Source organism: Camelina sativa, chromosome 5 (genome assembly GCF_030686135.1).
Source record: "Camelina sativa cultivar CO46 ecotype springtype chromosome 5, ASM3068613v1".
NCBI classification, from domain to species: Eukaryota; Viridiplantae; Streptophyta; class Magnoliopsida; order Brassicales; family Brassicaceae; genus Camelina; species Camelina sativa.
The window spans coordinates 21,525,709-21,541,611 of NC_141884.1; the positions used below are offsets into that span (position 1 = coordinate 21,525,709).

The 15,903-nt window shown below is 36.5% G+C and overlaps 3 protein-coding genes across 3 annotated transcripts; 2 read left to right on the top strand and 1 right to left on the bottom strand.

Moving 5' to 3' along the window:
* Positions 1–3,809: 3,809 nt before the first annotated feature.
* LOC104789344 (uncharacterized) lies at positions 3,810–5,675 on the top strand. The gene has a single exon (XM_010515061.2). The coding sequence runs from the start codon at positions 3,810–3,812 to the stop codon at positions 5,673–5,675; it is 1,866 nt and encodes a 621-aa protein (XP_010513363.2).
* A 3,843-nt stretch (positions 5,676–9,518) lies between these two features.
* Positions 9,519–10,613, bottom strand: LOC104789345 (uncharacterized). Its single transcript, XM_010515062.2, has one exon. The coding sequence runs from the start codon at positions 10,611–10,613 to the stop codon at positions 9,519–9,521; it is 1,095 nt and encodes a 364-aa protein (XP_010513364.2).
* Positions 10,614–13,090: 2,477 nt separating this feature from the next.
* Positions 13,091–15,376, top strand: LOC104787132 (polygalacturonase 1 beta-like protein 2). Its single transcript, XM_010512651.3, has 2 exons — positions 13,091–13,364; positions 13,452–15,376. Exons 1-2 carry the CDS (start codon positions 13,299–13,301, stop codon positions 15,264–15,266), a joined length of 1,881 nt encoding a protein of 626 aa, XP_010510953.1. The 5' UTR covers positions 13,091–13,298; the 3' UTR covers positions 15,267–15,376.
* The last annotated feature ends 527 nt before the right edge of the window (positions 15,377–15,903 follow it).

Genomic DNA, 15,903 nt, shown 5'->3' on the forward strand with positions numbered 1-15,903 from the left:
CGTCTTGATCAGCCAGCTTTCTCCGAGCAACTTGAAGTTGTTCTTGAATCTCTAAGAGTGAAGTAGGAGTAGAGTTTGGATGAGGAGCCTTTCTTTTCCCATTTCTGATTATGTCGGACAGACTTCCAAGTCCATAGGGGGTTCCCTTGGCATCTGTTACAGTAGACTAACACATGGAAAGATTAGCTTGATTAATAAAAAACCAATTTAATGAAAATAAACAGAGATAAGCAAGTATCACTCTTAAGCATAAGTCAAAAGTAATGCAAGTTTCATTCTCAAGACAAACATAATGCAAGAACAAGAATCATGATTATAAGTTTTATGTCAAAATCTTACACAAAATCACATATACACGTATCACTCAACCAGATTATCAACTCATATAGAATCTTAAGCATCAGTCAAAAGTATATCAATCAAATCAGATACTTAAGTTAGCTAAGTAAGACAATCAACATAAAACAAAGAAATGTGAGTAGAAGTAATTACCTTCAGAAAAATGTCATCTTTTTCTTGAATGGGAAGGGTTGGGTGAGTAGAGTGTGGCGACGAGGGGTCTATAGCATCAGAACCATCAACTTCCAGTTGAGAGATGACCTCTTCTATGTTCTTCTCATATTCTTCAACCACTTGTTTTGCCTTATGATCAACAAAACTTCCATCTGGCTTTGTATGTGTTGCGACAAACACCTCTCCAAGCGATACAGGACGTCCCAGTTTTTCTTCCTACAATGGATAAGAAGAATGTTAATTGTGGAAAATGAAATATTTAAATGAAAGAATTTTAGTTAGTTTAGAGCATTTACCAACTCTTGTTGAATTTGCAAGTAAGATTTCTGGCCTGATAGATGTTTGTGGAGTCCTAGACCGCCACGATCAGAAGTACGGGCAAGGGATGCATTAGAGCTCTTCTCCTTAGCTTCGGGTGTGTCCCAGTGCTCCCACATTCGTCTCCAAAGCGTAGGTTTGATCCAAATCGGTGGCTCAGCATACGTCTTTGCTTGGCTTACAATTCCTTTCATTCTTTTTTTTGCTAGCTTCACAAATCCTTCTCTCACAAGCTCTGTAATCGCAACATCCCAGTTGTATTTCCCCTACACAGCACAACAATGTAAAGTAAGTGTCAAGTAAGCAAACAGAAGACAAACTCATTAAGTTAGAATAGTAAAAAAAAAAAGAAACTGTGTGACATATTACCGCAAAGGATCTAAAATATCTCTCACGTATGTGTAAGGGGGTAACCTTCCAGCTGTAGTATGGACCATCAAACTTTCTTCTTAAAATCCCAGAAATAACACGAGATAGCTTTCCTTTGTCTCGTCCAAACCTGTTACATAAATATGAGAGTGTTACCTAAATATTTAATGAATCACAAACATAAACGAATGAATCACAAAGCAATAGATTATTGTTTTGTGTTGCGACGAACACCTCTCCAAACATAATCAAACATTCATTCATTTATGTTACATAAATATGAGAGTGTTAACTAGAAGCCATCAAACATAAACGAATGAATCACAAAACAATAATTTAATGTAAAAGACAAAAAAGAGTAAACGATGCTCCAAATTCCCATCTTCTTCAAATTCCCATCTTCTTTCCAAAAGAGCATACAATTCTCTATACATACATAAATTGTATGGTATGGCAATCCTATCTTTCGCACTAAAGTCTATGTCTCGTAGTATGAACCAGTAGTTTGATTACCCTCTGGTAAAACCTCCGTAAACAATTCAGCCCAATCGTCCATGCATGCCTCAGACAAATTATTGTCTACCTTGATGTTCATGAACCTAGACGCCAATGATAGTTGCGAATGACCTTCATGACATCAATCATAAAGTGGAGTATTTGCAGCATCAAACATGTCGTAAAACCGTTTCGCCTCTTCAGTGGGTTCTTCATGGATATGATCATATCCATGATCATATCCACTTTCATATTCATGATACTCATTAAAAGGGGTGGTACCATGAAATGCATCATTCACCATCTCAGCATATACATTTCCCTCAAATCCTATTGGTTGACTACCAGGTTGACTACCATGCTGACTACCAGTACTAGTATAATCTGTATTAGGATAATGACTACTGGTTCCTACCCCTAGCACGTCATAATCTTCACCATGTTTAGACCATACATAATAATTTGGCATAAATCCTTTACTATGCAAATGATTAGATATTGTCGTACCATGCAAAATAACATCATTTTGACATTTTACGCAAGGACAGTAAAACCTACCTCCACTGTTTTGTGCTATAGGCTGGCTGATTGCAAAATTCATGAACTGCTCCACCCCCGCCAAAAATTCTTTAGAGATATTATTTGTTCTTCCATCGATCCGATTATACATCCACTCTCGAGATGAATTCCACATATTTTTTTAACACTCTTTTTTTCTTTCCCTCTATAAAAAGACTCTTTTTTCTTTCTTTTTTCCTTTCCCTCTAAAAAACTCCTTTTTTATCTTCTCCTCTAAAAAAAAACTCTTTTTTTTTTCTTCTCCTCTTAAAAAAACTCTTTTTTTTTTCTTCTCCTCTAAAAAAACTCTTCTTTCTTACGTCTTTCTACTTATACACTAATGAAAGTGATATGAATGGAAGGGTGAGAGCGATGTGATATATATAGTATAAACTTTGCGACTCTTTTGGACTGAAAAGAATACGTCGCAAATTACGACTCTTTTGTCACTTTCTAACCACATAATAGAGACATAATACGGGTCGCAAAAGTTCAGTACAAACGCAAACTTAAACATGTACCACGTTTTTTACCGACATCACTGACTGACTTTTTTGCGACGCCTTTGCGACTACAAACAAAACAGTCGCAAACTACTACTGGTTTATCACTCTTTTACCACATAATAGATACAAAATAAAGGTCGCAAATGTTCAGTACAACCGCAAACTTCCATATTTCCCACGTTTTTTACCGACATCATTGACCGACTGATTTGTGACTACAAATGTTTAAGCAAAACTAGAAGTGGCAAATCCGTCGTGATTTTCAGACAGTTTTGCGACTCTTGTTGCCGACTAAATCTTCAGTCTTTAATTCGTCATAAATTGCGATTATTTTGCGACTAACGTTAACAGTCGCATCATAGCAACGCTTTTGCAACTGAAATTTGGTGTTGTACATTTGCGACTCCTTTACGTCTACTATTTTTGTCGTCGTTAGCCTGTCACAAAAATATCGTAAAACGGTCACAAAAGTTTGTGACTAAAAATTCAGTCACATAAAGTAGTCACAAATTACATGTTTTCGTGTAGTGATATTTAAAACAACTAGACTTGGCATATACAGAATGAATTCACCAGAGATACACACTAAAGTTGCGTTTGTTGCGTAATTTGTGGACAAGCATTGATTTTTTTCGTCTTCCTCATCTTTATAATGAAAACAAATAAATCAATATGATAATTTGACTAATACATGAAACTTGATTCATCACATATTATATATATAAATAAATAATGCATAAAGCTTGATTCATCACACGCTTGCTTTTTCTTCGTGGAATATAACAAATTATTTATGAATACACCAACTTCATCGAACATAACAGCAATGCGTTAATGATTTCTGGTGGTCTGTTGCTTGCTTCGGCCAAAAAAACTTCATGAACGACTCATGCTTGTATGAAGTGCTATTATTTTCTGAACTATGATAACTAAATCCCATGCAAAATTTTTTTTTTTCCAGGATTTAGCATGTGGCACGTGCCACACAAACTAAAGCGTACGTCCGCCCCTGGAGGCAATGTAATAACCACACTCTACTCTCTTGATTTGATGAGACAAGGTCAATCAATTGTTCATGCTTTTTATAAGCATGATGATGCTGCTAAAAATGAATACAGAATCAGATTGAATGCTTCAATTGATGTTTGTAGATATTTATTACGGCAAGGATTACCTTTTCGAGGTCATGATGAGTCAGTAGAATCAGCTAATAGGGAAAACTTCATAGAGCTTCTGAAATATACTGCAGATCAAAATGAGCTTGTAAGGAAGGTTGTGTTGGAGAATGCTCCAAAAAATAATCAGATGGTGTCTCACAAAATTCAGACTGATCTAGTGCATTGCTTTGCAGAGGAAGTTATTAGATCTATTATTCAAGAAGTTAATCACGATGTATTTTGCTTGTTGGTGGATGAGTCTGCAGATGTTTCTACTAAGGAGCAAGTGGCAGTGGTTTTTCGCTTCGTTGATAAAGATGGGATAGTAAAAGAAAGATTTATTGGTCTTATTCATGTTCAAGATACATCTTCTGCAACTCTGAAATGTGCTGTTGATTCATTGTTTGCAAAGCGGGGGTTGAGTATGAAAAAATTAAGGGGACAAGGTTACAATGGAGCAAGTAACATGAAAGGTGAGTTTAATGGGTTGAGATCTTTGATTTTAAGGGAAAATAGTACTGCATATTATGTACACTGTTTTGCTCACCAGCTTCAATTGGTCGTCGTGGCAGTTGCTAAAAAACATTTTGAAGTTGGTGATTTTTTTAATATGATTTCGGTTTTGTTAAATGTGGTTGGAGCATCTTGTAAGAGGAAAGATATGGTTCGAGAAGACCAACGAAGGATCATCGAAGAAGGAATTAGTCAAGGTGAAATTAAGACAGGAAAGGGACTGAATCAGGAGCTTTCATTTCAAAGACCTGGTAATACTCGATGGGGTTCTCACTACAATACCTTATTACGATTAGTTGATTTATTCCCTTCTGTTGTGAAAGTATTGGAGTATGTCCAGAGCGAAGGGAGTGATGGTGTCAAAAGAAGGCAAGCTAATGGTCTCATCAAATATTTGCACACCTTTGATTTTGTGTTTTACTTACAGTTGATGTTACTTCTTCTCGGGATCACAAATACTCTATCGGTGGCTCTGCAAAGGAAAGATCAAGACATTTTGAATGCTATGTCTCTGGTGAAATCTACCAAGAAACAATTGTACAATCTCAGGGATAATGGATGGGATTCTTTGGTTGAAAAAGTTAATTCTTTTTGTGAGAGTCATAAAACTGAGTTGATCATCATGGAAGAAGAATTTGTTGATCCAAAGAAGCCAAGACGGAGAACCAACATAACAAACTTGCATCATTATCAGGTGGAATGTCTTTACACTGTATTGGATATGCAAATTCAAGATTTTAATGATTGTTTTGACGAGGTAAACACTGAATTGCTTAGTTGCACTGCGTCTTTGAGCCCTTTTGGTTCCTTCCACGAGTTTGACCAGTCAAAACTTGTGAGGTTATTTGAGTTTTATCCGGAAGATTTTAGTTCTGTGGAGCGGATATCTCTTGAGCATCAACTTGGTATTTACATCGATAATATCCGTGAAGATAAAAGGTTTGCTAATTTGGAGAGTCTTGGAGATCTTGCACGTGTAATGATGGACACAAAAAAACATCTTTCGCATCCTCTTGTTTATCGACTTTTGAAGTTGGTTTTGACTTTACCTGTTGCCACTGCTACAGTCGAGAGATGCTTTTCTGCGATGAAAATTGTGAAGACTACCTTGCGAAACCGAATAGGTGATCAGTTTTTAAATGATTGTATGGTTTTTTTTATTGAAAAAGAGCACTTAGATAAAGTGACAAATGAGGTAGTGATAAAAAGATTTCAAGATATGGAAGATCGTAGAATAGTTTTGTAGGACTTCTTAATATGTTTTTGTTATGATAATTTTTTAACGTTTTATTTTTTTGGTTTTGGATATTTTAATAATAATATTATTAGTATATTTTAATTAATTATTTTGTGCTCCATGTTAAATAAGTTTCTGCGTCCGCCACTGATTGCCTCTCGATTGTATCTATAGGCTTTGGTAGCATCGAAAGAGAATATTGATCAGTGATGGCGGTGGGAGGAGAAAAGATGAACTCGAGTATCGTATGTGGAATAGAATCGCGACATCTAACCTTGAAGAACTCTTTTGCGTAAGGAAGCGAAAGAGAAGAGACAGAGTAAACAATTTGCAAACCAACAATCAAAACCTTCAGAGGGAGAAGAAGATATATGACACACAAATAGTAGAAACGTGGTCTCTAAAAATCAAAAATTGTGTCAATTGTTTACTATGTCGGAAGTTGAATTAAATTGGAGTTAAATAAGAGATGAATCAGTTATTGATTGTGCCATGATTTATCCCTAATCGTGGAGGTATTAGTGTGAGAAATTTTAGGAATATAGTTTTATAGTTTTTCTCTCATACACAGAAAGTTTCGCATTAGAGAAGAAAAAATTGTTTTCCTACTAATAGTTAATTTTTTATCTATTGTTCAATTCAAACTAAAACACATTTTTACTATTTAATGTTTAAAACCAGTGTTCAAGAAAGCGGTCTAAGCGGCCGCCTAGGCGCTGTCTAGGCGCTAGGCGCTCAGCAGGCGCCTACATAACCGCCTAAACCGCTTAAAATTACATTAATTTAATTTTAATATTTATTTTTGATTTTTAACTATATATATTTAAATTATTAAGTTTTATATCTATATACGTAATTATAAATGTTTATATGTTGTTAATATAACTTAAGTAAATGTATTTTTCTTAATTTTGTATATAATTTATATTTATTTTTATATTTCTAACATATATTTATACATAATTTTATATATATAATGTTTTATGTTGTAAACGCCTAAACCGCCTAAAAACCGTCTAGGCCCCGATTAGGCCTTTTAGACGTTAGGTGCTGGATCACCGCCCAGATACCGCCTAGCGCTTTCTTGAACACTATTTAAAACCTGTGAATAATACGATCTATTACGTACACTAAATCTTCTTTTACTCTTCTTTTGTAACTTCCAAACTTAAAATGAAAAATTTGTAATTCTAGACTTTAATTTTGTCATTAATTTATAAATTCAGTCAAAATTACATTTTAGTTTTGTAAAATTTTATATTTTATGAAAAGGAAACGGTAGACATACTAGTTAATTAATAAAATCTAAGCTTTAAGGTTACCTAGAGCGTTTTTTGCAAGGCATCAACCTCTTGGGTTTCTCCTCTTGGGATGAAACTAAAATAAATTTTCTGAAAATTAAAAGATAGTTGTAGGATATCATGTAGAATCCCATAGAGCTCCGTTAAAGGCTGCTTCAGTTTGATGGCTTTCCAATTTGATGTCTTCGATGACCTGTTTGGAATTCGAAGCGACTGAAAGGGTTTTGATCCCTAGTGATAGGGAATGTTGGAGGGCGTTAGAGATCGCGATAGCTTCCGCCATAAGCGGAGATATGACATGCAAATTAGTTGTTGTTCCCTCATAGCGCGAGTTCTCCGATCTTTTCAGAAGGATCCAGCCACATCCCGCAGCTTTTGGGTTGTCTCTCCATGCTGCATTTGTGTAGCAGATGAGACTGCTACCATCGCCTCTGGATCTGATTGTTTGTAAGTTTGATTTCTCAGAGGATATGCTCTTCTCATGTGTCGACTGTCACTCTCTGGTCAATTGGTTTCTGGATATCCAGATCGCCCAAAGGATCCACGGCAGAAGGGGTCGGTCACTTACTCCACTCGGGGGCAGACAGATCAACATCTTCGATGCTTCAATTCCAACACGCAGATTGGGGATATGGTCTCCCATGGTTGGGGTTTTGAGCGAAGTAAAGCCCCAAACCTGTCTACAAGGGAAGAATAAGTGTAAGGCTGATTCTTCCTTCATTATTTTTTTTTCTCTTTTCTATATATGGACCCTATTTGCTTAAGTATTTTTGAAAAATATAAAATTGTCTGCCGCCCCTCTCGCCCTAGCTATTAGTCGGGGCTGCTTTTAGCCATAAGCTTTCATGAAGAGAGGTGAGACTCTCTTTGAAGTGATGAGAATGCTCTTAACTGCTTGAGCAGCCGAAGCTTTCATGAAGCGATCACATCAGCTTCAGGAACATCCCAGCATCTCTTCTTCCAAGTTCAATCAACTGATCTACAAGAAGGTATCAAACCATTCAACAAAACTGAATCTTGTAAAAAAAACAAATCTTTAGTTAATTTCATGATTTTAATATTTTACTATAATGGTAACGGGTACCAACACCCACCTAGCATAGAAATCAAGAGTCTCCTTAACAGTCATGAATCATGATAACAACTCAAAAAGATTGGTGACCATTGCCAAGAAGAACCGATTAAGAAAGCATCCAATCAGAGACAAACTAGAATATTGAGGCAACGTTTAGGAATAGCCATATGACATGTGTATAGCAAAAAAGGAAAGTAAATATCATATATATACAAAATTCAACAACCTTAATATTATTACATCAATTAATCATATGTATTTCTAGAATTATAGCAAAAATGGTCATTCCGTGAATATAGCTGTCCCGATTAGAAAACGTTGATAAGTAATAGTATAATCCTTTTCTTCAATTTACTCTGGGCTATTTTCTCCTTGTTACATTGCATGCATGTAAATATGCAAAACAAACGTCCAAAGGAACTTTGACGTTGAATCTCAAACGGTAACATGTATACAGTCAAACATCCTCCACTTTCAAGTTTACTATGTATATAGATACAAATATTAGTTATACCCATTTTGGTATTAATATATAGGTTTGCATACTTTTTGGTATTTAGTTTTTACCCATTCTCACCCAGTTAGTTGGAGAAAAGTCTAAACCGCATATAGACATGAAAGAGTATTAAGCAATGAATGATATTCACAAGGGACAGCGCATAGAGAGTTAGCTAGGCTTCTGAGTCGTCCTTTTGACACCGATTGATCTCTTTCTCCGAAGTCCGAATGACTTTCTTTTTGCATGAGTTTCTACTATACTACTTCATCGGTTGGTTCTTTTCATGGGCTTTTACTATCATTTATTTATAAGTTATTTATTCCGTTTTGTAATATAAAGTTTTTTGACAAATTTTTTTGTTTCATATTATTAGATGCTTAAAAACTTTTATGAAAACTACAGATTAATTTAATATTTTATAATAATTTATATTATAGAAAGTCATTTTTATGATTGATCAAACATTTTATAAATAGATATTTCTAAATCTTCATTTATTTAAAACATCTTCTATTTTAAAACAGATGGAGTATTTTATATAGGTTAACACTATAATTGGATTTCGGGACATCATCGGTTTCTTACCACAATTATTCATATGACATGTTGTTTAGACATTAACATAAGATTTATTTTGGGATAAAAGATAAATATATAGTTATATAGTACATATTAAAGTTGGTCTATTATTTGCTTAAACAAATAAATATATGAATAATTATGTCGGCAAACGTCGGAGAGCCCATCATCGCACCAAGTGCTAAAACGCGGGATTCTATGACCATTAATGTGCACAAATATAAAACTATAGAAAAGTACTCTATAGTTACATTGGTCGCACGTTAATTAGCCACCACCACAATTTCTTCCAATTTGATGATACTTCCACTCTAAAGATCGAAACTGAACTATGAATCTTTCATAACTCATACTATGTGAAAAACTTTTTTTTTTTTTTTTTCAACCAAACAATAAAATTAAAAGAGAACTCCACGATTGGTAGCCCAAAGTGGAGGATAGCTATTTACAAAAGAAGTTTCAGAAGGCAAAGATCTTGAAAAGCGGGCCAGACAGTCAGTTCTGGCATTGGACTCCCGAGAGATCTTGGAAAGGATGAAGGAAGGGAATGACGATCTGAGCAATGAGAAATCCTTCATCAAATTCGCGAAGGCCGGCCAGTCGTCTGGAGTCTGCACCATCTCGACTAACTCTGCACAATCCGTCTCGTAGGCTTGACAGTCCACCCCAGCCTCCAAGAGAGCCTCCATCGCCCAAATCAGGGCTTGCAGCTCCGCATGAAGGGGCGTAGATCCACGACGAAAACTTCTTGCTCTCAGAAGCAGCGTCGAACCTTCATCATTACAGTACCACCAACCCAGACCCTGAAAAGGATCTGAGCCTTTCCATGAACCGTCTATCTGACAGCATGAGGAAAAGATCCTATCTTCTAAAGGTGGCGTTGGTGCCATGTGTCCTCTCGAAAAAGCTTTGGCCTCCTCCCAAAGTGCTCTATCATTGGCCGCCTGACCGAGAATATCATTTGGTTCAGCCTCTATGCCTTGGAATACCTTTTTATTTCTATCTTTCCAAAGAGACCAAATGATCCATGGAAGCTGTAAAGCTATATCCGTGACACCCGACTGGGAAGATGCCCGCCAAAAAATAAAGTCTAAATTCGCATATATTGAGGCATATGGAAAGCGTTGGGGGTCCAAAGATACCGGAGTCAACTCCCAAATCTGTCGCGACCGAGGACACTCAAAAAGCGCGTGATTTATAGTCTCTGCTGTTAAGTCACATCTTTTGCACCGTGTATCACACCGAATACCCCGATGTGCTAACCGTTCTAGAACTGGAAGAGTACCTGAAGCGATCTGCCAGAAAAAGTGTTGGATCTTCGGGGGGACGTCAAGTTCCCAAGATTGAGCCCTTAAAGCCGTACACGTTGGGCCGTATTCAATTTCCGCAATTAATTCCCGAGCGACCCGATACCCGGTCTTCACCGAGTATTTCCCCGACTTAGTAAAATGCCAAACTAGACAATCCAGTCTATTAGTCTTACTGACTGCCATATTCCGTATAAGCTGTATAAGCTGTATCACCGAGTATTACTATGTGAAAAACTTATGAGTGATAACTTTAAAACAAAACTAATGGTGCAAGTGACAATTATTTAAGTTAACTACTTCGGCTCTTACTTATTTTAGCATTTGTAATTGTAATTGACATTGTCCAGTGCTCTTGATATAGGATTCTGTACTTTTGAATCAAATGAGAAGAAGAAAAGAAAAGCTACTATAATAATTTTAAGAATCTTTGTTTTGGTGGGAGACAGAATTATAAAGTCACCTATTATTATTAGTCATACTTAAAACAAACCATGATATGTCTGTATTAATTTCCTGGTATATAAGTACAATGTATTCATCATGAGGGAGTAGTTTATACTTGATACCTAGGGTTCAGGGATCCATCAATACCAGTTTCTAGTGTTCCAAAATCCAAACTATAATTACTCATTAACACTAAGCCCAAGAATTAAAAATAATCAAAAGTTATTAATTTTCAATCTTGAGTTTATTTTTTACTCCCCTCTGTATTAGAATACTTGATTTTCTAGGATTTTCACTAGGATTAAGAAAACAATTAATACCATCTAAACACTACAAATGATTAATTCAGAATAGTAAATGATGTATACTCGTGTGCTTTTTTTTTTTAATGCCATTGACTTTTTCCAACTTTGTAACCACTAATCATATTTAGGGTCTTTTCACATTTCTTCTACACAATACTCTTCAAAAACATTTAAATGAAAGTTATGTTTACAATTTTAATGATAGGAGTTGCTTTAAAAAACGAAATTTTGCTTAAAATTTGCAAATTTAGAGCCAAAACCTATGTTTCTCAAAAACAAAAATTTTAGAATAGAGACAAAACCAAAATAATTAGGTTCATTAATCTTCTATTTATGTTGACATAGATTTACATCATTTACTTAAAATTATCTATGGCTTTCCATAGTTTTAATCTAAATATACCACCTCAAAATAATGAAAGAGAATTTTTATTTGATTTGAATCAAAGTCCTGCCATAGAACACGAACAAGAAAATGGTCATCATATAAATTCTGGTAATTTTGTTACTTATTATTTTTTGTAGATTATTTTATTCTGCAGTGTTTGTTCATATACGTGTTTGATAGAACATGTGTTTGAACATGCAAGTGTGACTCATCTACTATATTCATTAGTATGTCTTTACTTTATTTCTTTTAATAGGAGTAATATTTTGTGACAGGAGGAAGTACTGAGATATCACAAGTTGTTCAGGAGGCTACAGTTCGGAAAAAAAAAAAACAGATGGTGAAAGATGGAAGGTTTATCACGCTCTGTTGGAAAGAAGCGTTAATGGAAACGTGAAAAACACCACTACAACGGAAGTGTCTGCTTTGTTATCCGTACCTTTGCAAACGGTTCAACGAATTTGGCGTCGGGCCAAAAATACTCTTAATGGTGAAATTGTTGATGTATCACATAGAAAAAAAGGTAATTGTGGTTCGAAGAAAATCGAGTTTGATTTTTCTCGAATTGTTGATATTCCATTGCAACACCGCAGAACTTTAAGGTCAATGGCAGCTTATTTGAAAATGAGTCATACGACGTTGGCTCGATATGTTAAAGAAGGGCTCATTAGGCGTCATTCAAATGCCATCAAGCCAAGATTGAGGGAGTATTTTTTACGACTATTTACTTTCTCTCTTTATTCAGCAACAAGCAGTCTCTCTCAGCTTTTTCTTTTTCTTTTTCTTTGTATATATCTTTCATATAATTTTGATATTTTTGACACCAACTAGTAACTATTGGGGAGAGAATCATCTTTAATATTGCTTTATGCAGCCTTATTTAGTTATTCTGATTCATTCTTATACTAATATTTTAACTAAATATAAATGATATGTTCCCTCTTTTTTGACTTTATGCAAGTTTAGTTATACCAGCTAAAGCTTCTTCTTCCTCTTTTGGACTCTTTTGACGTATTATCAGTTGATTAAAACAGTATTAATGTTCTTTCGAGATACCTAATAAAGTTGATAAAGAAATGTTTAATTCTCAAAATTATAACCTGAAGCTGATGAAGCTGATGTGGTAGTGCGTTTCTGAGTGAGTTTTTGGATTTTGTCTTTTAAGAAACTTAGTATTTTATTTATACCAATCAAGATTGTGAAAATTTTAACATTTTCAAACTAATTCTTGGTTTATGCATGTTACCTATTTCACTATTTGAATAACTAAAATTTATTTAACTGGAGTTATTTATATAAAAAAAATGTACAAAAAAACTAAAAGCAAAAGCCCGACAATAAACTATTGACCATTAAAGGCTAAATTTGAACCACTTTGTTCGTATAATATTTTTTCAGAAGTTTAAATATGGACTTTTCTTACCGTAATTTTCATAATTAAATTTAAAATTTGTAAGTCTAATTAAATGACATTTTTCTTTTATGAAAGTTATCTAAATATTTCTTTTAACTAAATTAGCCACGTAAAAACACAAGTCCTAATAAAGTTGGAAAAAACTGTTCATACTTCTCAAATTTATTATAATGACTCACTTCATAGGTGAAGAAGTCTCACAACACACTCCCTCTTCATGAAATCATAATGAAGTGAAGTCTCATACTATTACTACTCTCTCTTCATACTATTTCTCCTTCTCAACCAACAAAACTCTCTCTCACCCACCAAAGAAGATGAACAACGTTGATTCAACTCTATTCCTTTGCTTCTTCTTCTTCTCCATCTTCTCATCTTCTCATGTAAGCATTGATTCAATCTTTAACTAGTTTTACTTATAAACATTTTGTTACATTCCAATCCCATACTTAACCATTAGCAAAATGTAGGTGTATCTCGCCGGTGCAAAACAAACCGCCGGCAACATCACGGCGTCGGAGAATCCATTCACTCCAAAAGCCTCATTGATACGTTATTGGAACAATCACATCAACGGCGACTCACCAAAACCTTCTTTTTTCATTTCCAAGGCCTCTCCACTAACACCCGTCGACTCCACGCGCTTCGCCTCACTCGCTTCTAATCACTCCCTCCACACGCGCCACTCTGATTTCTGCTCCGCCGCGAAACTCTTCTGCTTCCCGGAGCTCGCCGCTCATTCCCTAGAAAAACACGGCGATGACGTCGACTTCGCCTCGTACAGCGGCAAGAACTTCACAAACTACGGCTCCGACCGTCTCTCCGGAGCCGACTCGTTCAAAAACTATTCCGGCGGGGACAACATCGCCGTCGACTCGTTTCGACGTTACAGCCGCAACTCCGCCGGACACGACGAAGGGTTTACAACTTACGCAGGAGATGTCAACGTGGCTGACCAAACCTTCACCACATACGCAACCGGAACAACCGGAGGCTCCGGCGAATTCACGAGCTACAACACAAACGCGAACGAGCCCAACGGGAGATTCACTTCTTACTCCGATAAAGCCAACGGAAGATCACAAACATTCACCGCATACTCCGACAACGGCAACAACGGAGAGCAGACGTTCACTAGCTACAGCAAAAACGGAAACGGAGCTCCGAACGAGTTCTCGGGTTACGGAACCGGGTCAAACGTCGTCAAATCCGGTTTCACCAAATACGGAGAAAACGGTAACGGAGCTAACGACAGTTTCACGAGCTACGGAGGAAACGGTAACGTCCCCGTTAACGATTTCAAAGGTTACGGTGACGGAGGAAACGGCGCCGTTTATGGTTTTAAAAACTACAGAGACCAATCCAACATCGGAGTCGACTCGTTCGCCTCCTACGCTAAGAACTCGAACAACGAGAAGGTCAATTTCGTAAATTACGGTAAATCTTTCAACCTCGGTTCAGATAATTTCACCGCTTACGGCCAAGGCAACGTCGGAGGTAACGTGAGCTTCAAAACTTACGGCCAAGGTCCGAGTTTTAAGGAGTACACGAAAGATGGCGTCGTTTTTGCGCATTACTCTAATAACGTGAGTTCCAGTGGCAGAAGGGTGAATAAGTGGATTGAGGAGGGTAAATTCTTTAGAGAATCGATGTTGAAAGAAGGGACTTTGATGCAAATGCCTGATATTAAAGATAAAATGCCTAAAAGGACGTTTTTGCCCCGGAGCATTGTTTCGAGTATACCGTTTTCGTCTTCGGAGATCGGAGAGATTCGGAGGGTTTTTGGCGCCGGAGTGAATTCGTCGATGGAGAGGATAATATCGTCGGCGGTTTCGGAGTGTGAGAGACCAGCGAGTCACGGTGAGACAAAGCGGTGCGTTGGATCGGCGGAGGATATGATAGATTTCGCTACGTCGGTGCTTGGACGTGGTGTTGTAGTGAGGACGACAGAGAGTGTTATCGGGTCAAAGCAAAAGATCGTGATTGGAAAAGTCAATGGAATAAACGGTGGAGATGTGACGAGAGCTGTTTCGTGTCATCAGAGTTTGTATCCGTATTTATTGTATTATTGTCACTCGGTTCCTCGAGTACGGGTTTACGAAGCGGATCTACTTGAACCTGAGAGTTTAGAGAAGATTAACCATGGTGTTGCCATCTGTCATATTGACACGTCAGCTTGGAGTCCAAGTCATGGAGCGTTTTTGGCTTTAGGTTCGAGTCCGGGTCGGATTGAAGTTTGTCACTGGATCTTTGAGAATGATATGACTTGGAATATTGTTGATTAAGGTTTTGCTCCTTTTTTATGATTACATTAATTGAGATCTGCTTCGAGTTTTTCTTTTCACAAAATTGTTACTCTCTCTCTCTTGTTTATTTATATATGATACGTTTGAAATCTCTGTGCAAAACTGAAAGGAAAAAAAAAAGATAATTTTGGCAAAAATGGACCTGGTTTAGACACTAAATATGTACTGTCACCTAAAAAGGACATGTTTTGTACACCGTTTTTGTATGTGGCTGGCAACGAGGTATGAGATCAGAGAGAAGGCATGGTAGTTGCGTTCATGATTTTGCTAACCATGCGCTTACCATGCATGCATGTGAGCCTAACCAGCCGTCCATGTACTTTCATTCTCTCTTCACATTGATTTAAATAATTTTTGACGCTATTGAAAGAGAGAATAATTCTGAAAAAAGTTGACGCTATTGAAGTTTCTTATCTTTTCTAAACCCAGTCGGCACTAATCTTTGTCATTGTATAAACCTTCGCCTACTTCCATTTCTCTTTGTTCTCATCGTCTCCGCCAAGGCGTTAATGATTCTTTCTTGATCATCTCTCTTATGTAATCATTTGATTTAGGCATCGTTCCTGATATGCATTTATTGACTTTAATTTCACTCACTTATTATTCTTCTAGATTT